This window comes from Hippopotamus amphibius, chromosome 16, assembly GCF_030028045.1.
Source record: "Hippopotamus amphibius kiboko isolate mHipAmp2 chromosome 16, mHipAmp2.hap2, whole genome shotgun sequence".
NCBI classification, from domain to species: Eukaryota; Metazoa; Chordata; class Mammalia; order Artiodactyla; family Hippopotamidae; genus Hippopotamus; species Hippopotamus amphibius.
Window position 1 is genome coordinate 30,195,847 of NC_080201.1, and position 23,190 is coordinate 30,219,036.

The following is a 23,190-nucleotide window of genomic DNA, read 5'->3' on the forward strand; positions in this document are numbered from 1 at the left end:
AAATGTAGCAGGAACCTGAGAATGGACCCAGGGTGGGCAGCAGGCAGGTGCCCTGTTGTTGGCCTGACCATGGCCTTCAAGTCTGCCCCAGGCTCACCATTGCCAGAAGCTGGGCTTTCTTCAGGCCACTCCTCTTCTGACTCCACCTCTCCCTGTCCTAGGCTGGGACTCTGCACTGGAGCCTGAAGCTGAAGTAGGTGGGGTGGCTGCTCCCTCTATAAAGCCATTCTTTGCTGCAGAAACAATCAACTGTGACTCAAGGGGATGTTCAGGCCATGACCCTTGCTGGGCCTTCTCTGGGGACAGAGATGGTTTTCCTTGACTTCCTGCAGCCCAACCCCTTACTTTCATGCCCTGCTAATCTGGCCCAGCTCAGCCCCTCCCAGGCCTGATGCCAACAAGCCAGTAGCTGATAAGGACATCAGAAGCCAATCAGTTGCCAGCTCTTTCAGGAGTTTCTGGCTACCACACTTCTGCCTCCACCTCTTCTGGATCATAGCTGAGGTCAGGGCCTCCCTGAAACATGGCCCAACTGAGGGAGCATCTCCCTTGCCAGCAGCCTAATGGGGACTGACAGCAGATGGCTGGTGGGGCAGCCAAGTCCTGAAGGAGGTTGGCTGCTGCCTGGCAAGGTCGGTGGAGGCTGGTATTTTCTGAAGCTGGAAATTCCTGCCCAGGTGGTCACATGCACTCAAGCCCAAGGAGACTCAAATTTGGCTACTCAGACCCAAATTTAAACCTCTGGGGCACTATCCTAAGGAGGGGACAAGGGAACAGAGACATTGTTTCAGCTATATGAAAACACAGCAGTAGCTGGGCTGCCTTTGATATAGGCAAATATGGATGAGAAGGAGAAGAAATAATCATTATGTAACTGACATGTACTAAACATATAACACCAAGCTGTGTAAGCTAGCACTATTCTGAATCCAATATTCATATTTAATCCTCTCCACGGCCCCATGAGGTGGTCACTATTATCATTCCCATGGATAGATGATAAACCAAGGCAAAGGGAGGTTAGGTAACTTGCCCAAGTCGTCACACAATTGAGTGATGGAACGAGGATTTGGATCCAGGCACTTTGGCCCCAGAGGCTCTTAAGTGTTCCTCATTGTGCTTGGTCCTGCTGATCACCTTGGCAGTCTTATTCCCACTCTTCAGAAGCTAGAGAGACTCCGAGATTTTACATAACTTGTCCAAGATTCCACACGAGGAGGAAGCAGAGCTGGTATTCAAATCCATTTCTAATCTGACTTGAAACCCTTTGTTCTTTTCACTAATCCAGGGCAAACCACAAACCTCAGGCCAAATCCAGCTCACCACCTGTCTTATAAATAAAGCCGTTTTCATGCTATAACAGGAGAGTTGAATACTTGTGACAGAGACCTTTACAGAAAATATTTGCTGAAATCTACACTAAAAATGTAGAATGGATGAAGCAGTAACTCCCACTTCTGTCTATCAGCAGCTGCCTAGAAAGGCAGCCATTCACATTTTAGTGTGAATTCATCCATCACATCTGTGACTGGGGACTTTACAGAATCACCTAATCCAACCCTTTCATTTTGCCAATTGGAAAACTAAGGTTTAATGATAACCGTTGCCAGGAAAACAGATGAGATATTAGATATGGAGTGGATTCAAATGAAAAGTCAACATAATACAGGATGATGGAGATTTAGAAATGAACTCTGTTGTCATACTAATTTCTTTTGGGGTGGGGACAGAGACAGATGCTGTGTACTATTGGAAGAGAGAGGTCCCCAAAGGTAATATATACCTGGGAGTCTTGAGAATCTGATGAATGTATCAATTCTCTCTCCCAGAAAGGTAGATGCGAACTCATGCACACAAAAATTTGCATTTCATTTCAGAAGGACCTGACATTTCTGAAGCCTAACCATGAAGACTTAGTTTTAATAACCCCTGACCCATTGAACAAATTGAGGCCTAGAAAGAGATTCCACATATCAGGGCTTTTTGGAAGGAGATAAAAATGAAGCTCTGTCTCCAAATATAGGACAGGAGTGCGATTAAAATTGGGACATTTCAAAAGCCCACCCAGTTTGTTAAAGTGAGGCCCACCTGTGAGGCTTCTCCAACCACATTTGTCAGCCTAGGGGACACAGTGGCAGCCAGCCCCCCAGCAGAGCTGCCCTTTCCTCCTCTGCCCCAAGCTCCCTCTTCTACTCCCTCAGGGCCACTTAATAAATGTCAGCAGGCGTGAGGGGAGGGCTGGAAGCAGTGTGGCTGCCTTTTGTTTGATTCATTATAATAAACCCTAACTTCAATTCTGGAGGTAAAATTAAAGTGATCAGATGATAATACCCTCTCTGGGATGTCTGCCCAACTCCAATTCAACAAATCAAACCACTCCCTGCCCTGAGATCTCTGGCATAAATGTATATAAATGTATTTGACTCTCCCAATGCTGCTGTGCAAGGCTGGGTTCGTGGCCATCCAAAAAAAAAAAAATTCCAAAAGCTCCAAATGAAAGGGACCTTAGAGGTTATGCAATCCCCCCCCTCACACCCCTACCTGACACTAAGTCCCCTCTACAACCTCCCCAAGAGACATGGCTGAGGTGTTCACTACTTCTGGCATCAGCCCATTCTCTGTTCTGGTCTAATCTTGTAAACCATGTTCTTGGACTGCCTATAACTGGCCCCAATTCAGCCCTTGGGCCCACTACCCACTCCCTGACAGCCTCTGCATACTTGAAGACACAGACTGAATTGTTGGTTGTCAATATCTCCCTTATATTGGTGTCACTGTCTATTTACTTACTTGCATTAAAAATAATAATGTACAGTCACACCTTCCCCAAACAGTACAGTATAGCACTAGGCCTTAGTGCCTTAGTGTTAGTGTATCCCTCTTCCCAGAAAAATGCACACAAGTGCTAAATTGCGCATACAATTTCATCCAACTGGAAGTTCTGATCCCCTTGAAATTCAGCCCTAGGAATGAAAAAGCAAAACTAGTTAGCTAACTTGATATCTACTTTCTATTTAAACCAAAATATGTCAATCTCAGAGCTAAGATTACAGATTTAACTCCCCCCAGTCTTCTGTTCTATAGGTTATAAAAAGAGTTGTTTGGGTGAAAGGTGGGCCACTATGACCAGAAGCTCTTCTTTACTAGCCGGAGGCTGATCACAGAAGACCCATTGGACTTATTTAATTTGTAGCATTTTACCTTCAAGCCAGAAAGAATTCCACTACCAGATACATGGCACAGGAAATATCCTTTATTATTCTGTACACTTAATTTTCCATGAAGAGAACAGCTTTTAAAATAAATGCACACCAGATATAGAAATCTGCATGACATTGGAACAGTCCATGACCATGACACAGGGCACCATTGAAAGAGTCCTTATTTACAGAGAAGTGGAGAAACAGAGGAATGAGGGAGGGAACCTCAAAGGCAACTTCACACTCACCAGAATTTTGGTGACTTCTGTGATCACAGCAATAGCCATGCTGCACATCCTCAGAGCTGTGGATTTCCGGACTCACAAGGGCATGACAACCTGTCACCCTCAAATTCCTCAAAACAAAAGGGTTGGATTTATTTTTTTAAATACCAAGCGTTTCCGGCATCAGTTGAAGAAATATTGAAGAAAGAGGAAATACTGAATGTCCAGAAAAAAATCATAGTTCTGACATGTCTCTGCTCAGTAGTAGGTTACTGGTCACCAGATCATTCTGGAAAGTCCTATAGTAAACCATGTGCCTCCTTTATTGTAAATTTACAACAATAACATTGTTATGGAGACAGGAAATTTTTTTTACTGGATGGGACCTTTGATCTCTGATCCAACCCTTGCTTTTACAGACAGAGAACTCTGAAGCCTGCGGAGGTGGAGCCCCTCTCCCCAGGTCACCCAGCAAGACAGCCACAGACCCAGGTCTGTGCGACTCTAAATGCTGTGCTGTTTCCCCCATGCCACACTCCCTCTCTGTTCTTCTCCCTTCCATGGCTTTCAAAGGAAGTAAAGAAATGAAATGAGCTCAGTGGGCTTCTTACTAAGAAACGATACCTTTGGTAAGAATGTTTGGTCTCACATTACCAGGATCACTTGGCAAGAGATTGGCTCCCACCTGGGCCGGAACCCCTCTAAGAATTAAGGCAGCTTTGAAGACCTTTATTCAACAGGATATTTGGCAAGAGTTGGCAGGTCCCCTGCTCCTCTGTCTCACTCGCATCTGGAATGAAGACCAACTCACAGGTTGACACTAAGTAGTATAATTAGACATTGAGTAGATATTAATGGGATGGTCTTTAACAGATATTTTTATACTTAGTGGAAAATAATAGTTCTTTAAAAAATCTGGTAAAATATCAAAAGTGCCCTATACAGTACACAGGAGCACTGGGTAACCTCTACTATCGAAAAAAGACCTCAAATAAGAAGTCAAACATCACTTATGATAAAGCCCACGCTCCCTCTCCATTAAGTGTGGGTGAAAGGTGAACCCAGAAGGTCTGCCAGCACCTCCTCGAGAACGTCCATGGGTGTACCGGGTCCCCCTACCCCCAGAGCCCCTCCTCAGGTTCAGGAGCCAACTTCCCCCGCAAGGCAGCACCACTGGGTTGGTTGGTGTTGGTTCAGCTAGCACCGCATCTCCGATTCATCTTCAGACAAATGTCTGGAGGCAGAAGGGTCACGTGCAGATGGCAAAGAGCAAATGGCAGGCTCTTTCTGAAGGGTGCCCCTGATACACAGGCTTTTCTGATTCATTTCTGCCAAGTAGACTCAGCTTTTCATATCCCACTGTTCCCTAGAGTGATTATTTTCATCAAAAGAGAGCAACTAAATCACTTTCTCTCTAGCAACCAGCTAGAGGAGAATAAATGATATCCCCTCCTCACTTCCTTTCTTCCAACACATTGTTCTTTTGCTAAGAAATACTCCTTGGCCACCTGACAGGATGGATTTTCATTTATGTTTAATGACAGCCCTGGGTGGGGTGAACCATATTGTGCTGAGAAGTTCAAAGTGTTCTTGCTGAGAGTCAGGGGCTCTGACTTGAGGGTCCAACTGGATCCCTTAGTAGCTGAGGAATCTTGAGCAAGAGTGACTGAAATGCTGGGCCTGGGTTTCCTCACTGGGGAATGGTGACACAGAAGCCAGCCCTGCAGGCAGATGGGAGGCAATGTGGATGAAAGTGCTTTGTTAAAAGAACAAAAAAACAAAAAAGTGTCTCATCTAGGGAGGAATTACCCTTCCTGGGCGGATTCAGAGTTGCAGGTGGGGCCAGATTCCATTAGTGATGGACCACCCTGCTCTCATTCCCAGGCCCCCACCTGTTTGTTCCACTCCATTGGATGCCCCCTGGTGCCACCTTTTTCAGGGTCCAAGACATCTGCCACTTGGGTTGTCTCAGATTTTGAACTGGACTTTTTATCCTAAGTCTCCTGATTTTCCCACTTTTCTTTAAAGAATGACACAAGGACCCTGACTCTGAGAGAAAACCACCTCCCTGCCCCCAGCCAGCACCCACTTAACCATCTTCCACAGACTGAATGATCAATAGATCAGGCTCAGTGACACCCCACTTTCCCCAAAGCACCTTTAGGATGTGTGTCACCCTCTACTCCCGGTGGAAATAATGTGGTCTCTTTTTTTGCCCCAGATTCTGCAACAGGGGCTCCGACAGTTAGAACAAGAACCCACAAGTCTAGGTTGCCGAAGAGAGTGTAAGAAACTCAAACCATAAATAAAAATTCCAAATAGGTGCCACAGAATTACCAAACTACAAATCTGAATGAGCCGAAACTAACCACCAGCACCACCAGAGGGCACCACTCGTGAGTTTGTATCAGAAATCAGTCCAGAAATTCTCTACAACGGCCAACCTGCTCTGTCAACTCAGAATATTCTCCCCTCAACCTGGGTGACCGGGGTGCTGTGTGCTTCGTTCCATGCTGCCCTCCACAGTGCAAAGTCTGGTCCATGAGGAGAGACAAAGGGAGTTTTCAGGGCCCACTCCCCATCATTCAAGACCCCTGGTCCACGCTGGGTGGGATTTCCAGGGACAGGTTTTGCAGGTGTCCGTGAACAATATAGAAACAAATAGCCTGTCGGGCTGCCCTTGGACACCCACCTGGCCCTGTGAGGACAGTAGAGGATCCTATAGTGGATCCCAGCTGTGTAGCTGACCTCACTGGGTTCCCCAGGAAGGTCTCAGGAGCCACAGGTAGGTTTCTGGGTTCCATGTACCTGACAGAGTGATACCCACATGTAGCCTGTACAGATTTGTCTGGTTCTTCTGCAGAAGCCACTTGCTGTGCCACCCATAGCTCTGGGCCCTCTGAGCACCAGAAGCCAGAAGAATATTCCAGAACACACACAAATCAAACCCAGGTCAACCAGAGTGAAAACTAACTATGAAGATTTCTTCTCATGATCCCCCAAAGCTTCTATCCACAGACTTCATAACAGCAACAAATATCCCCAAGATCCCCGACCAAGGTCCAGACTCCAGAGCACTGACCAGGGTGGACAAGAGAGGCAAGATCTTTGTACCCGCCAAACTCAGCCGGGCTTTTTATTTGTGTTTTGGTTTTATGGTATCTGACCAAAAAGCAACATCCTCTGTCTGATTTGGTGGACTGAGGATTTCTTCTGTGGCTCAAAGTACCAGCAAACGTGGTGGGGGAGTTCTGCCTGAGCCACAGACCTCAGTTCAGGCCGGCTCCCACACTGGGTGAGACTTCCTCAAAACTAAAGAGGATCAACAGAAGTCATTTTTCCTGTTCTCTCCTCTCTGCTTCTCCCATGAGGCTTACCAATCCAAGCTCACAGCCCTCAGGCCAGGTGAACAGAAGGTGAACGAAAACCAGGTCTCTAAATCAGTTGTAACTTGGAAAAGAGGAAGATGAGGGTCGGAGAGAAATCCCAAGACAGTGTCTGGGGTGGTAGGAAGCCTTTGACCTGAACGTTGGTGCAGTAGGGTTCCTCCTCGGGGCCAGGTTCAGATGGCCAGCCAGTGTTGCAACTGCAGAGAAAGATGGCAAGGCCGTTAGGCCAGGGTCAGGGCAGGCAGGGACCGAGGGACAAGGGCCAGCTGAGAAGGTCAGTAAGACACACAGAGGGGAAGAAAAGACAGCTGCTTCCTTCAAATACCCGGAGAACATGTAGGTGGATTCCCTAATTGTCACTGGGACCCAGAAAGGGCAAAGGAGCCTTCACAAAGTCACACAGTAAGTCTGAAGCTGGGGGGGCTCACCGGGACCCTCCCCGATACCCATCCCCAGATTTTTAAGGGGAAAAGGATAGGACTCAGGTCAGCATGTTACTGATGTACCTGCAGCACTTCCCTCAAGATAAGAAATCCTCAACCTAATCTGGGGATACTCCATGGTCACAACTCAAACAGGGAGAACAGGGTTTAGGAAAGCTTGGGCATTTGGTATCCGGTCCAAGGAGCGGAAGGGCAGGCAGAAGCTGGTAGAAGGCAGTAGACAGGCCCCTCTCTTCCTTTCCTAAAATCACATCCCCAGGGGCTATGGCCTGCAGCTGCTCTGGGTTTTCTGGTGTGTGGTCCTGCCTTGGACAGCAAGCAGGGAGCAGTAGGGCCCCAGCCCCATGGCCCCCATCAGAATGGTCCAAGCTGCACCTACTTGGAACTGCCTGACGTCCCTCTGGGCCACCAGGTGATGCTCGTTCTCTGGGGTGATGCCATAGGCCAGTCTCTGTGAGAGGATAGAGAAGGCGAGGAGGCCTCAGCTTGGCTCAGGGACACCCTCCCAGTAGACCAGAGGACACCCCACACCAGGGCCACCTGCTATTTGTCCCTGAAGTCCCACATGGACAGCGGGAGAGGTTCGTACAAGACACTCTGCACCCTGGTTTGTGGAGCTGGTCGGTACACTTTGAGATATTCATCCAGTGAATGTTTACTGAGCCAATGACTGCAGTCACATCCTGGCCTAGGCCCTGGGGATCCAGAGCTGAAGGTCACCCACACGCTCTGCTTTGGGGGAGCTTATAGCTCATGGAAGGGGCTGACACTGAACAAACACACACACAGGCGATTTTACAACCACAATTGGGGTCAGTGCTGCAGAGGACAAGTTCAGAGCCCAAAGAGAACTCAGTGATGGGACCTCAGTCCTGCCTGGGCATTGGGGCCACCTCCTTGGGGTGTAGACACAGGAATAGACTCAGGGAACGTGTCTGGAATCAATGCCTGATCACTACAGGGGGATCCCAAAGTGTGAAGAATAAAAAGCTCAAAGTAGGTCCTGGTTCCACGTCTGGGATAAGCTCACAGAACACGGATCCTCCCAGTGACCCAGAGGCTCCTAGACTTTGGGATTTCACTGACAGGAAACATGTGACAAGGGGGAAGGGGTGGACACAGCCCTGCCTGTGACCCTTTGCCCTACGTTCCTGTACGGCTCACTCCTTTACGTCCTCCCGTGTCTATCTGTTCCTTCATGAGAATGTGAGCTTGGGGAGTGTGTCTAGTGCCGAGAATACCGCCTGCCCGGTACAGGTCCTCAGTAAATATCTGTGAAGTGAGTGGATAAAGGAATGAAGGAATGAGATCTTTATATTTCAAAGTAAGGACATGAGGAACAGACTACCACCATTATTTATAAAAGAAAGGGCATTTAACAACCAAAGTATAGGAAAGACATCATTTCAGTGAAAAGGTGCTGTTTTCCAAATACTGATCCTGTGTATATGTACCTGCAATGCGCGTGAGTCAAAGAAGAGACTGTATCTGGGAAATCTCTGGTTTAGGCCCATCAGGTATCAGGTTCAGAAAAGAGGCAGGTGAAAGCCAAGATACAAGGTCATGGTGAGTTTGGATAGGAAGAGTGAGGGACATCTGGGGATATGACAAACCTTAGGAGGTGGGCACAGAGCGGGCACAGTTAATGCAGACTAATTCCTCCCTAGGGGACTGGAGGGCTGAGCTCCTCACATAAACAACGTAGGAACAGAGTGGGCACACACAGTGCATATGACATACAACATAATCGCAGGTGCCATGGGATGACGGTCTACCGTGGGCCAGGCACGGTGCTAAGCACGTCCTTTCACCTTTCAAGGTCCACATGATTATCCCAGGTTACAAATGTGGAACCGGAGGCTAGGGGTTAAATAACGTGGCCAACATGGTGGGTCCATCTGACTCTAGAGTCGTGTCCTTCTGTCTCCCTCTCTCACTCCAGTGGGCATGACTCGGGATGCCCCCTCCCCCGCTGTCCCCCACCCTCCCCCAGGCTCGGCCCAGAGCTCACCTCACGAATGGAGCCCCGCGTGCTGAGGAACTTGTAGACGACGTAGGCGGGCACCAGGACCATGGAGGAGCACGCGATGCCCCACCCGACCCAGTTGGCCCAGAGCGGGAAGATGTAGTCATCGTAGGTGAGGGGCTTGAAATTGATAATGCTCACGACCACCACAAACTGGGGGGAGGGTTAGAAGGAGGAGGGAGAGAGACAAGGAGAGGGGAGAGAGAGGGAGGGAGGTGGGCGAGAGGGAGATGCAGAGAGGGACCAGAGAGAAGTGAGGGCCAGTGCGTGAGAGGGATGCAGGGAATGGAGAAGATAAGGAGGGAGGGAGATAGAGAAAGAAGGAAGAATTCAAGTCAGGAAGGATAACAAAAAGGAGACAAGGAAACAGGAGCAATACGAAGACTAGAAAGGTGACCTGGGAGCTGGCCTGAGTGGTAGCACACATAGCTCCCCGCCCAGACCTGGCCCCAGGCTGGAGACCCCGCTCACGTGGAGCCTCCTGGGAATCAACAGGGTGGAGCCTCCCGGGCATCTGTCTGCATGACCAGGGCCCTGCATCCCAACCTCCACCCCTCAGAGGCAAGGCTCCCCACCCCCACCCGTACCCCAGACACAGCTCCCCTCACCCCGGGAGGCCCCAACCACACACTACTTACTAGGAGGAAGGCAGGGCTGACAAACTTCCAGCAGAGTCTCCAGTACAGACCCGGCTTGAACCCCATCATCTGCTGGATGTCATTGCTGAACCTGTCCACACCTGCACACACACAGGGCAGGTCCGTCACAGAGGCCCCTGCGGAGCCTGGGGCCACCCCTGCTGCCTTCCCAAGATGGTCTGTCCCCAGGTGGAGAGCAGAACAGTGGGGCAAGATAGGGACACCCTGGCACTTAGGAGACCTGGGGATAAGGACTTGGCTGGTTCAGAACAGGGGAGAGAACTCACTCGGGAGGTAGCATCCCCTTGTATGTGTCATCCCTATTCGTTTTTCAGAGGGAAAACCGGGGCTTGGGGAGGGGAGAGGATTTGACTCTGGTTAAGTCTAATGGCCTGACTACAAAGCCCAGCTCTTTCCTCTTGCTCCCTGTCTCTTAAAACAATGATGGCTGTGTGTATAGAGCTTTCCCCAACTTTAGTCTGGTAGAAGAGACCAGACTCTGATGAATTGAAAACAGTGAGAACAGGACTAACACTTTAAAGGGACACATGGGGAAAAAACGAACAATGAAAATCACATTTCACCATGTTCTCCCCATTCAGCTCCAGAATAAGGTTGCCAGAGAAAATACAGGACACTCAGTTACATTTGAATTTCAGATAGACAACAAAAGACAGTTTAGTTTAAGTAATTTCTTGCAATATTTGGGACATATACTAAAAAAAATTATTCATTATCTGAAATTCAGGTTTAACTGGGCGTCTTGTATCCCAGATGTGCTAAACCTGGCAACCCTACTCTAGAATGAATCACAGGGCTTTGAGGAGCAGCAGCTTCCTCTGAGTTCCTCTCTAACAGCTGACACTGATGCCTTCGAGGCCTTTGCAGCCTCCTTTTAAAGGAAGCTCATGCGAAGATGAGCTGAGGGCTGGGAGGGCTGTGTCCAATAAGCAACTTGCTCAACTCTGGGATCAGCCAGTGACCGCCCTGGAAATGGAAAACTCCTTTGCATCTCCAGGTGAAAAGGTTCCAGAAGCACAGGGGGCCGAGGCTTTTCCACACACTCAGGGCCCAGCACGTACCATAAAACCAGGACACGCCGATGGCCTCCATGAGCACAGCAAACAGAATGGAGGTCCCCGCCGCAAACGTGTCCAGCAGGGTCAGCACATATATTCCACCCTGGGGCATGGACAGAGAGAGCCTGAGGCCATCATGACTAGAAATGGCTATCAACTATTACATCCATCAGAATTTAGCTGTGCCCTGTCCCGTTCATTCAGAACCTACCTCCACACACCATACACAGGTAATGGGGTTTATGGTGCTACTGCGTTGCTGCTATGTATTCTAACAAAGACCTTCTGGTGTCACTGGGTCTGAGGGTGGGGACTTCAGCCAGTAAAAAGCAAGATGGATTTCATGGTTCCCCTGAGCTCACCCTAGCCCTGCCCCCCAGCTTCAAGTCTGAGAATATCTGGCTGGATTGAAATGCAGCCTCACAAGCCCCGGGTGACCCAGAGCTCCCCTCACCTTGGTTATGCAAAACAGGGCCAGAAGGAAGGTTCCAAAGGAGACACCAAATGTGAAGAGTTTCCGGTGTCGCTTCAGGACCTGGAAGTCGTCAGCCAGGCCTGTGATGACCGCCTCCATGCCTCCCATCTGGAGGGAACCAGGCAGGTAGGATGCAGGGGTGAATGAAAAATGTCCGCCATACCAGCAAACAAAGGATGCTGCGGCCATCAAGCCATTGGCCACTGGCGCTGTCCCCCTACCCCCGAAGGTGCACCCTGAGGGGACTCAGGATGGGAAAGAACAGGATACTGGCCCTAGATAGCTAAGGTGTATATCAAAGGAATGATTTCAATGAGCCCAGACTCTTGCATCTTCCCATATACAGAAAAGCGCTAAATTCATTAACTGGAGATGTCTGGTTTTCTCTAATTAATAGTAATCTTTTGGCACTTCTCTGGCAGTCCAGTGGTTAAGACTATGCGCTCCCAATGCAGGGGCTGTGGGTTCGATCCCTGGTCAGAGAACTAGGATCCTGCGTTCCACATAGTGCAGCCACAAAAAGAAGAAAAAAAAAAAAAGGAATCTTTTGATGCTCTGACCACCTGGTTTTTGTTGCAAAACTCCTACATATCCTGGCTCCTCCCTTACCTCTTTGGAGCAGTCCCTCAGAGCGATTGAGAGGCTGCCTCCCAGGCTTGAAGTTCTCAGAAAAGTCCACCAAATAAAACATAATTCTCAACTCTTAGGTTGTGCACTTTTTTTTTCATTCAACACAGGAGTGAGGGATTCCCTGGACCCTAGTCTCAGGCCTCCAGCTTCCCCGGACCTCCCCCAGCCCAGGACTCACGCACCCTAGCGGCTGCCTTGCTTCTCTAGAGAAATCGGCAGGTCCTGCTTCCTCCTCATCCTCTCACCCCACTTCTGCCCTGTTCTCAACCAAGCTCAGAACTCAGAAACCATGTGGGAGAAGGTGAAGAGTTAACTCCTGTCTCTCCTTATCAACAGGGACCTGACTCCTGTCTAATCACTCAGTCTGAGTGGATGCTGATGAAATAGCATGGGAAGATTGGTTGATTAGAGAACAAGAGTTCTTTCAACGCCCTCTCTGAATTCAGTTTCCCATCTGTAAAAGGAAAGCATTGGGCTGGCTTATCCGAGCTCCCCCTTTTCTCTTCTTTTTGGCCACGCTGCACAGCATGCAGGATCTTAGTTCCCCGACAAGGGATTGAACCCATGCCCTCTGCAGTGGAAGCACAGGTCTTAACCACTGGACCTGGCCAGGGAAGTCCCTCTGAGGTCTCTTCTAATGTAGGTTTCCATGATGCCAAGGGGGGTTCTCTTGGTTCTTAGCTTTGGCCTAAATCTTGCCTTTCTGAGTGAGTACTGATTTCCTTGTTTGCTTTTAAATAGGGCCTTCTGGAAACAAATACTAATCAGGGGTTAGAATGGGGGGAACTTTAGACTGAGTAGTGTGTGTGTATTTAGGGGAGGGACGGTCAGGTCTAGTGGTGTCTGTGGGGGGATGGTATCCCGATGGTCACTCACTGAGCTGTCAATTCCCAGAGCCAGGAGCATGATGAAGAACACGACAGCCCAGAACGTGGATCCCGACAGGGTGGAAATGGCTTCTGGGTACAGGATGAAGACTAGGCCAGCTCCTGTAAGAAACATCATGGACCTCATCAATAGGTCCTGTTGGTTTGAGCTGCAGATGCTAGGGAGCATTTTGAGGCCAGTAAGCCCCAGCCCAGCACCATGATATTTGGTCAGTCATGTGTGGATGGAGCAAACCAAGGTCTAAAGATGACTGATGAAGCCAGGTCCAGCCCGAGTCCACCTATGTGCTAAGGAGGTTGACCTCAAACAGCCAAGACAGAGAGCAGTGCCTCACCTGGACAGCTACAGCCAACGGGCCTCAAACCCCACCTCCTGCACCTCATGAGGGATCCTCTTAGTCCCAAAACTTTGTGATATTCAGAGTCCATCAGAGGCAGCTCCTTCCCAAGTCTTGGCCTGTTTGTGGCCATAAGTATATGAGAAGCAGCGGGAAAGGACACAAGAAATGGTTGACCTTGAACAACTTCAATCGCCGGAGTCTCAGCTTTTTTATCTTTAAAGTGGGTCTATGGACACTTGCCTAGTAACACTGTGAGAACTAAAGCAAGATATGTCAAGTGCTTAGCAGAGGGGCTGGTACAGAGTGGGTGCTCCAAAATCTCTCTGGCCTGGCCTGACTCAGAAGATGATTCTGCCTGGAATTCCTACTGATGGCCTCAAAGAAAGTCCATCAAATAGGCAGTTGGGAAAGCTCCAAGTCCAGGCCTCTCAGTCCCGCAGCCACAGGAGAAATGCACAGCTAAGAAAGAGGTGAGTTTCTCAGCCCCTCCTCCTCAGTGGGCAGGTCCGCTCACCCACCTTCAGTGGCAACATCCTCAATGTTGACCTTGTGTTCATGGGCCATATAACCAAGGATGGAGAAGATGGCGAACCCAGAGATGAAGCTGGTGACACAGTTGATGGTGCTGGTGAGCAGGGCGTCCCTGGGGAAAGAAGCACTGTTAGTTCAAATTGTTTGACTCTCCCCAACCCCGCTCATGGACTACTGGGCCATCTTTGGAATCCATAGTTTCAAATGCCAACCCCCTCTTCAGTTTCCCTGCTGCCACATGACTCCCATCACTGGGTCAGAACCTGTAGGTGTAGGAAATAGGTCAACAGCTTCTGGATGAAATGCTTTGATACCACAGCCTGATATCAAACTCTTGTTGGGAAACTGAGTCACCAGCCTCCTTCTTCAACAAACTTTCTGTGGCTCCCCAGTGCCTCTCAACTTCTCACCCAGGCATTCAAAAGCTTTGCTGAGATGACCCCACCTTCTTTCCAGGTTTATTTCCTGTGACTCCTCAACATGCAGTCTCTGAGCAAACCAGTCAACTTGCTGGATCACAAACATACCACCTCCCCTGGCTTTGCTCAAGCTGTTTGTTGTCCACTCACTCCAGGCCTGCCTGTCCCAACCCTAACTATCCTGCAAGGCTCACCTCAAATGTACTTCCATGCTCTCGCTGACTCCCCATGAGAGGGCTGATTGCTCCATTTCCTTATCCTCCGTATAGCCTGTCCCACTGGTATGCATTCACCCTACTCTGTCTCGTACCAGGGAGGTTATGATTCTGTCTTAAACCTTTGATAGAGAGGGATGAAAGCAGCACCATCTGTGTCCATGTCTGAAGCCCTCACAGCACTGGGCATGCAGGAGGCAGCATTAAATGCTTACAGAGCCAGTTGATCTAGAGCATGGTCTTCTGATTCTACTGCCCCAAGTAGACTTCTCATTCTGCTCTATGGCCTTAAGCTCTGACCCTACCAGGCCTTCACCCCTCAAGCAACCAGCCTAGATATTCCACCCTTGTCTGCCCACACATCAGATGGACAGACAGGCAGTGCTGGCTGCTCTGAAAGCCACACAGTGCCCCTCTGTCCCAGCTACTCACCCCCATGACATCCTAGTGTTAGTGGCCTCAACTTTCCAGCTCCTCACCCTGCATCTGTTTAAGAGGTGTCCTGCACTGACATATGTTCATCAGGACCCCCAGAGGCCATGTCAGCATTCACAGAACATCCAGGATGGTCTACTCTGTCTCATTTCACAGGGTAAGAAACCCAAGAAGAAAATCCAACTTGTCCCAGACCAGAACTCTCTCTCCCATCCCTGCGAGGGTAGATCCCCAAGACTGAGAGCTTTCCAGAGGCCCAGGAACGATCTTACCTGTAGCAGTTGTTGTCAAATTTGTTGTAACTAGCAAATGCAATCAAGACTCCAAATCCAGCCCCCAAGGAAAAAAATATCTGAGTTGCAGCATCAATCCATACCTGAAATGGGCAGACAAAGGCCATCACCCTCTGCTTCCAAAGAATTGGACTACCTTACTGCTTTGGAATGGCTGGGAAACCCCAGTGATGCTCTGAGACCTGAGGAAATGAGGTCTGAACCAGAAATGGGCAGGCCAGCAGCCTGTACACAATCACTGTGGAGAGAGGCTGGAGTCTCTTTAGCACCTCCCAGCCTTGGGTGGATCATGAGAGAGCTCACCCTGGAAGAACTCACTGACTCAATTCAATATACTGATTTTCAAAGAAAGTTAATAAATGAAACGTTCTAGGCTAGAATGTGGATAGGGCAAGGGCAAAAGGTTATGACTATCTTGGGGTTATGGAGACAATATCTTCAAAAGGGGGCAATGATTCCTAGTAGCTCCTACCAGCCCAAAGCCAGTGGTGACTCCTTGGTGGCCAATGGGGTTTACTTCCTTCATCTTTTGGATGATGAAACTGCATGGCTGGAAGCCCAGTGATCTGAGCTCCTCTCCAACCTCTCAGCCTCATGGTCTTGCCCTGGTCAATTTCACTCTCTATATTTCAGTTTCCTCATCTGTGCAATGGGGATAATTTTACCTAGTTCACCAGGACTAAGCCACAATTTGGATTTGTGAGACTTCTGTCATCTCTTCACTTGTGTTATTCTAGACTTCCTCTGCTTTGTAAGCAGAGGGTGTAACGACAGAAGCAATCTGATGGAGGAAGATAGATTTGCTCCTTGAGATGGCACTCAGGCTCAGTTTCTACTGTCTGAAAAGATTTAGGATATTTAAACAATGGAGAACAGATAGAAGTCTGACTTGCTTCACAATTTACAAGGCTGATTTGTGTCTTATGCTGTTATTTTCTGACAGTTACTAAGGAAGTAGGGTTTCCTCTTGGTTATCAGGCTATAACACTGAGCTGTGCTGGGACAATGGGAGGTGTGTACTGGGAGGTGTCCCTCCTAATCCTATGCCGAGCCTGCCTGCCAGGATTATTGTGGGTTCAAACAGAGTGTGGGGGAGTCTTTGGGGATTGTGAGAGGGACATGCTGAGGTGTGGTCACTGAGATGGACATGAGGAAAGAGGTTGGAAATAATCTCAGCTGTGATTTGAAGATGCTCAAGGCACTGGGAACATCCAAGATGTCTCTGCTCCCAGCCTCACCCTGCTGCTTTGGACTCCATTCCAAATTCCCTGCACCTTCATTGTAATCTGTGTCTTCGGGCAGGACAGTGAGCTGGAGAGGCTGCGAGGGGAGAGAGTCAGCAGGGTCTGGGTCTCCCTGCGGCTGATGCTGCCCCTTATGCCAATATCACTGATGGTAGCAGAGGCCAGGGTTGGAGACCAGATTAGAAATAGAGCTGGGATGGCTGGGGTGGGTTAGGGGGCCATGGCACAGGACAGGGGTAAGAACTCAGGACAGGGTATTGCTTTCTTTGAAAAGAGGGGTCTGCAAAGGCCACTCAATGAAACCACAGATCCCAGACCATCAGGGTGGATGGGCTCATGAGACTGTCAGGTGAAAATCAAATCAGCTTTGGTCAGATGGAGAAGCTGCAGCCCAGAGTGGGAAGGATCCATCCCAGGCTACACAGAGCTGGGACCAGATTTTCTATCACTGCCTGCACTGAGAACCCTCCCCAACCCTTGCCCAAGGGTGGGTGGTCACTGGGCACTGACCGTGGCCTCTTTTAGACGGTAGAAGTCGATGTGCAGGTAGGCGTTGATGCCGTTGGAGGCGCCGGGCAGCGTGATGCCGTGGACCAGGAGCACAAACAGCACAAGGTAAGGCAGCGTGGCCGTGATCCACACCACCTGGCAGTGGACAAGCTTGCCGTGAGAGCCTGGCTCTGCTGCCAGCATCATGAGGGGCCGGGGGGCGGGGGGAGCCAGTCACACCCTCCCCACACCTTCCTTCACACAGTGCACATGCTAAAAGCTCCACCTTTAGGCCAGGCCTGGGGCACGCCAGGACAGAGTGGACAGACCAAGGTTGCACCCAGTGAGAAAGTCAGCACTATGGGGATGCGGCTACCAAGGAAGCGGAGGGCAGCGAGGATGAAGACTCTCATAGCACCCAACGCCTCCTCCTCTACAAACTTCCTGTACTGACCCCCTCGTGTTGCCCCAGGTAGAACTAAGCACCCCCACCTTTATGTCCTCCTTCCTCCCTCCTCTCTCTCCCTCTCCTTTACCTTCAATCAGGCATATCCTCCTAAGGTCACTGCCCAAGGAGGGATGTGGCTGGGCAGAAAGCAGAATCCCTGGCTGTTCTTTATTTTGGGATGGACTTAGGACAAAGACAAACTGCCTTGTCCAAAAACCCATAAGGGAAGAGACTGTCCCTAGACTAAAAAGAGACACCAGCCACCTTGCCCAAGGTGAAGAAACAAGAGAAATGGGGAGAGAAGAAGTTGTGTGGGCTTCCTTGCTGTTCCTTCTCACCCCTGACTATACATTAGCATACTCTGGGGGAAGTTACAGACAAAAATGTTACTGTACAGCACAGGGAACTCTGCTCAATACTCTGTAACAACCTAATCGGGAAAAGAATTTGAAAAAGAACAGACACATGTATATGTAAAACTGAATTAATTTGTTGTACATCTGAAACTAACAGAACATTGTTAATCAACTGTACTCCAATACAAAATAAAAAGTTAATAAAATAAAGCAAAAGAGATATTTAAAAAAATGTCAAAGTTTACATCCCATTTTTGGAGTTTCTGATTTAATTGGCCTGGGGTAGGGCCTGTACTCCATGTTCCAAAGCTCCCCCAGGTGGATGCAGGGGACAAAGACAGATGAGGATCATTTGTTGAGTAATTTCCATCTGCTAGCCCAGCACTGACTGAGGACCTCTCACTCCATCCTCCCAACTATCCTGGAGGCTGGAAGGATCATTAACTGCCCTCACTTTACAGGCGAGGACACTGAAGCTCAGGGAGCATCATTCATCCCGAGGTCACCCAGTAGGGCATGATGGTGCCTGGACTCCATCCCAGATGTTCTGACCACAAATCCATGTTCTTAATCACTCATGCTACTGTATATTTGAGACCCAGGTTCAAGTTCTGGCTGTGCCAAGACTGCTGTGAAACCCTGTGCCTCTCTTGACCTAAGCTTCCTCATTTGTACAAGCAGGCTGGAATAGATGGCCTTCGAGAACCTTCCAGTTCAACATTTAGGCATTTGGTACAGCCTTGTAGTTGCTTAGTGCCAGTTCAGCCAAGGACTGTGACTTGGGGAAGGCAGGACTCCAGGGCAGCAAGCAGCACTGTGTGCATACTTGCCCGACACCCTGGGGGCTGACTGACTCCCGACTCAAACCTCCACCCTCTACCCTGTGGTAGTCAGTGGGCCAGGGCCACAGAGTGTGTGGTCTGTGGTAACCCCTTCCCTGATTCAGACTGTACCCTGCTCCCCACCATCCCAGCTGCCAGTTGTGGAGTCATCTTTCCAAGAACTAAGCCTTCACCAGCCAAGACAGGAAGTGTGAACACTTGCAATTCGTTTCAGGCCGGCTCTGTGGCTGTGGCAGCCTGCTAAGAAAAGGTCCATGTCCTGTTCCAGACATAGTCTGGGAAGAAATAATCAACGCTTTTGGTTTTCTCGAGAGCCAGGGTATAAAAATAATTAAAGACAGGGCACAGCAATATCCTGCGTGAAGCTTCCCTGGTAGTGTGGTTAAGACTTCGCCTTCCAGTGCAGGGGGTGAGGGTTGGGGAGCTAAGATTCTACATGTCTCACCGGCAAAAAACTAAAACATAAAACAGAAGCAATATGGTCACAAATTCAAGAAAGACTTTAAATCTTTTAAAAAAAGAAAAGAAAGAAAGAAAGCCCTTTCCCATGGACTGCAGGGGCTCTTGCCCTCTCAGCTGCCAGAATACTGGAGGACTTAGGCAAAATGTGTGTGTGAAGTGAGGGGGATGCTCCTGCCCCACCCCTCATTACACTCCTCAGGGGAGGGGAAGATCCCTCCTCCAAAGGTGCCTTTGCACAAAGAAATGGAACATGCTCAGCTCCACCCCTTTTCTCTTTAGCATCAGTTGCCCCATAGACAAGTTATGCCTGCTCCAGCCAAGTGCTAAACCAGGTGCGGCAGGCTGCATCCCTTTGGCAATGGCTATGGGAAACTTAATCTTGGGGTGTAATATTAGAAGCCTGTGATGACCTTTCACCCAGGCCGGCAGCAGTAGTAAAGCTCATTCACCTTCTGCAGCTCTGCTGCTTACAGAGGCCAGGAGAGCCCTGCTCCTGTTACCCAGGAGAGGCGCAGAGAGGCTGGACTTGGGCTTCTATAGTTTTGCTTGCAGCTGTTTCCACTGAAAACCCTTTCCCTCTACCCCATCTCTACCTGACCTAGCCCAATGCAGCCTTCTCCATGTCTTTGCAGACCCTCTCAGTCTGAAGAGCTTCCTTCTTCCACTAATGCAGCATCTTATGCTTTTTGGACCGTGAGACCTCATGGTAAGAAAAACCTTATATATTGAGACACATGGATTGCTATAATTGAAACACAAATTCCACAAGACAGCTCTTACTTTGCTATGTGAAATGCATGCTGACATTATCTAGATGATTTCATTTTGAAAAATTGTGGCGACCCACTAAATTGATTGAATGACAGTTGAAACACCCACAGTTTGTGTCTCAATTAAAGTACGACCTGACTACCTGATGTAAAATTATCTTCAAGGTAAAGTTAAGTTTTTAAGACAGCAAGATCTGTAATAGTGTATATAGTTCGTGACCACTAGTGTTTATTGAAAGGGGGATACACGTCTCTGAAAGGAGATGCAGGAAACTAACGACATTGACCTACACCTGGCTGTAACACACATAAGACTACAAGCAATTGAATCTATCTTATTTATTCTTGCATCACTAGTACTAGCATCAAGCCTGGTACATAGTAGGTATCCATAAATGTTTAACAAGCTGAAGTGAATTCAAAAGAACACTTAGTGAAGTTCCCCAAACTTATTTACCCATCTGTCCTTCTCCCTACCTTCCCTTCTTTCCTCATTAGTCCTTCAATAAATATTTACTGAAGACCTACTATGTGTCAGGTGTTGGGGTGGTTCTGGTCCCAGCCTGATTTTGCTCTATCTTAGAATTCCTCCAAGCCCTGGTCTGCATTTCATTTGGGCTCTTCCTTGGGGCAGATACCATGTCTCCAATACACGGGTAAGAAGTTCCACTTCAAGCTCTTCTTGACAGATTTCATCCCCGGTGGCTGCTGGTCCCCTGCCACCATCTTTGCTATCTATGGCATAACCAAGATTCTAGGAGAACCAGAGAGAACCCTGGTGCACCCCACTTCCCAAAATCAGTTGCCTAACGAAGCTTCTCATAAATTCATGCCTACTTGATTATGGTAGGTTGTTGCCTTGTAACCCTCAACAAACACACACACTGTGTGTTCCACACTGACTCTAGGCTTTACCACAAGACTTATCTTGGCTATCAGGACAATAGCAAGCATGATGCAGACAGAGACTGGCAGAGTTATTTGCATATTGGGGCTTGTTTGCTTGGAACATGCTCTTGGAACTCAGCCACCATGCTGTGAGAAGCCCAAGTCACATGGCAAGGCTGCGTGGAAACAACCCAAGGTGCTCTGGTTGACAGCTCCAGCTGAGCTCCCAGTTAATACCAACTGCCATTCATGAATGTTTGCCATCTTGGAGGTTCCAGCCCAGTCAAGCCCCCAAACATGTAGCTCAGGTGATATCACATGGAGCAGAAGAACCATCTCACTGAGCCCAGTCAACCCACAGAAACATGAAAGATAATAACATGGCTGTTATTTCACATCACGAAATCTTGAGGTATTTTGTTACACAGCAATAGCTAACCAAAACACTGGACAGAATATTTCCCAGCCATAGCCTCTTTAATATGGTTGAACTCCATGTGGACCCATAGGGTCAAAATGGAGGTGTTGTCTTCATGATGTTCCTCAGGCTCAGAATCAACATGGGCCATGACCTGAGTACACGCCACCCTGAGGGGCTGACCAAGGGAGGCAGTGTCACCCAACTGTGCTCCTCTCTCCAGGAAACCTAGACCCTTACGAGCACTCAGCACTGTGTCAGAGGATGCCCCAAGAGTCATCAAGATATCTTCTGGAGTCTTTTCTTTCACTCAGAAATTCAGAGGTGAGAACGACCAATTTTATAGTGAAGGAAATGGTTATATTCTGGAGAAGGCTGCAACATTTGCTTGCAGTTTTAGTCCAGAATTTAAGATTCATTAAACACATGTCAATAGGTTGCTTTGGGCTTTTTCCTGAGATCCTTGGGCTGTCCCATTCCCTCGTCTCTGCTATTAGGGAAGCTTTGGTGGGAAAGTGGGAAGAATCCTGATCCACTTGCAACCCCTTACCCTACTCGGGGGAGCCCTGGGCTTAGGGAAGGGAGGGGATTCGTCCAAAGTCTCTAGCAAGCCGGTGGCAGAGCTGGAGTGCAAACCCAGGCTTTGTACTTCTAAGCACCGCCTTTTATTTTCACCAACTACCTGGTTATAGGTAGAAAAAACATCTTGTTTGAGGCCAACCTTCCAAATGAAACAAAGATATTACCTTTCCTGATGTCTTCACTCCTTTCCAGAGGCTAAAAAACAGGACGATGACAACGACGGTCAGGCAGAGCAGGAGCTGCCACTGGGGTAGGCCGATGTCATGAATCCCACTGCTCTCATGAAGGTGCAGGACGCCACGCCTGCCGGGAAGAGAGGGGAAGGGACCAGGGAAGACAGTGTCATCAGGGAGAATCACCAAGGCCTTGACCACAGCTCAGTCCTCAAAAGTACACACTGATGGAGACGGGCCCTGGGCTGCCCTGGCCAAGGCCCTGCATCACTTGGACCTGCTCTGTGCAGTCATGGCCTGTTCCCAGCACTGCCCTGCCCTGGGCCAGCAACTCATCTGGGGAGATGTCCCTGACCAAGGCTGCTTTTTAAACAGTAACAGAAGTTTCTAACATAACAAATATCTCTTGAGTGCCACCTGCAAGCCAGGTCCAGGGGATGAGAGTTCCAGGGGCTGACTTGGCTGGGGGAGGGGTGGAAGAACTGGAAAAACGTGACTTAACCTCACTTATTCTTTAAGACTGATTCTTACGACTCTCCCTTGTGATCTTGATTATAAACTAGGGTAGTGGTTAACTGGGACATCACAGATCACTGAGTAATGAAATTCTTTGCTCTGATGAATATTAAGAACGTTTCTAAAGAAACAACCAATCCTAACAATCAACCCTAATAATCAATCCTAAGGTGGGGACTGTAATTAACTCTGGTCTAAAGGTATATAACTTGCTCATGTAAGAACCCTTCTCGGGTCTCTCCACCCGCTTCTGGTGTCTGTGCCAGAAGCTGTTGTACTTTCTTCTTAATAAACTGTTATTCTGTGACTTAAACCTTAGAGATGGCTTGTTATTGATCCTGAGGAGAAATTCTTTTCCTTCGGAGATCACGAATCCACTCCCTAGACAGATTCTATGGCAACAGGGAGATGGTGGTAAATAAACAGAGGAAAGGTCTCTGCCCTCATAGCACTCATGGTTTAAAGCGGTGGACACTGGAACATTTGGCAACATCTGGAGATATCTTTGATTGCCACGACTTGGGGAGGGAGGCATCTAGAGGATAGAGAAGTGGGATATCCTACAATGCACAGGACAACCTAAACATCCTATAAGGCACAGGACAGCCTCCAAAATTCCCATGTTGCTGAGGTTTAGAATCCCTGGTCTAGAGACTGAGATACGAGTAAACATTTCTCCTATTTGGGAATATTTACTCAAACTAAAGGTATGTGTATCCTCTGCTTTAGCAATTCCACTCCTGCGTATTTGCCCAATAGAAACATGTACATATGTTT

The 23,190-nt window shown here is 48.7% G+C and overlaps 1 protein-coding gene across 4 annotated transcripts in view; it reads right to left on the bottom strand.

Moving 5' to 3' along the window:
• Positions 1-6,524: 6,524 nt before the first annotated feature.
• SLC6A2 (solute carrier family 6 member 2) overlaps positions 6,525-23,190 on the bottom strand; it is a 37,374-nt gene continuing 20,708 nt past the window's right edge. For all 4 annotated transcript variants that reach the window (XM_057713240.1, XM_057713244.1, XM_057713243.1 and 1 more), the window contains exons 5-15: positions 21,889-22,027; positions 16,980-17,114; positions 15,205-15,308; positions 13,851-13,975; positions 12,981-13,093; positions 11,454-11,582; positions 11,003-11,102; positions 9,921-10,021; positions 9,268-9,435; positions 7,636-7,707; positions 6,525-7,010 (exon numbers count right to left, since the gene is read on the bottom strand). In XM_057713240.1, the coding sequence (XP_057569223.1) occupies positions 6,987-7,010; positions 7,636-7,707; positions 9,268-9,435; positions 9,921-10,021; positions 11,003-11,102; positions 11,454-11,582; positions 12,981-13,093; positions 13,851-13,975; positions 15,205-15,308; positions 16,980-17,114; positions 21,889-22,027 (1,210 nt within the window). In that variant the 3' untranslated portion in view covers positions 6,525-6,986. The remainder of the gene's footprint in view (positions 7,011-7,635; positions 7,708-9,267; positions 9,436-9,920; positions 10,022-11,002; positions 11,103-11,453; positions 11,583-12,980; positions 13,094-13,850; positions 13,976-15,204; positions 15,309-16,979; positions 17,115-21,888; positions 22,028-23,190) is intronic.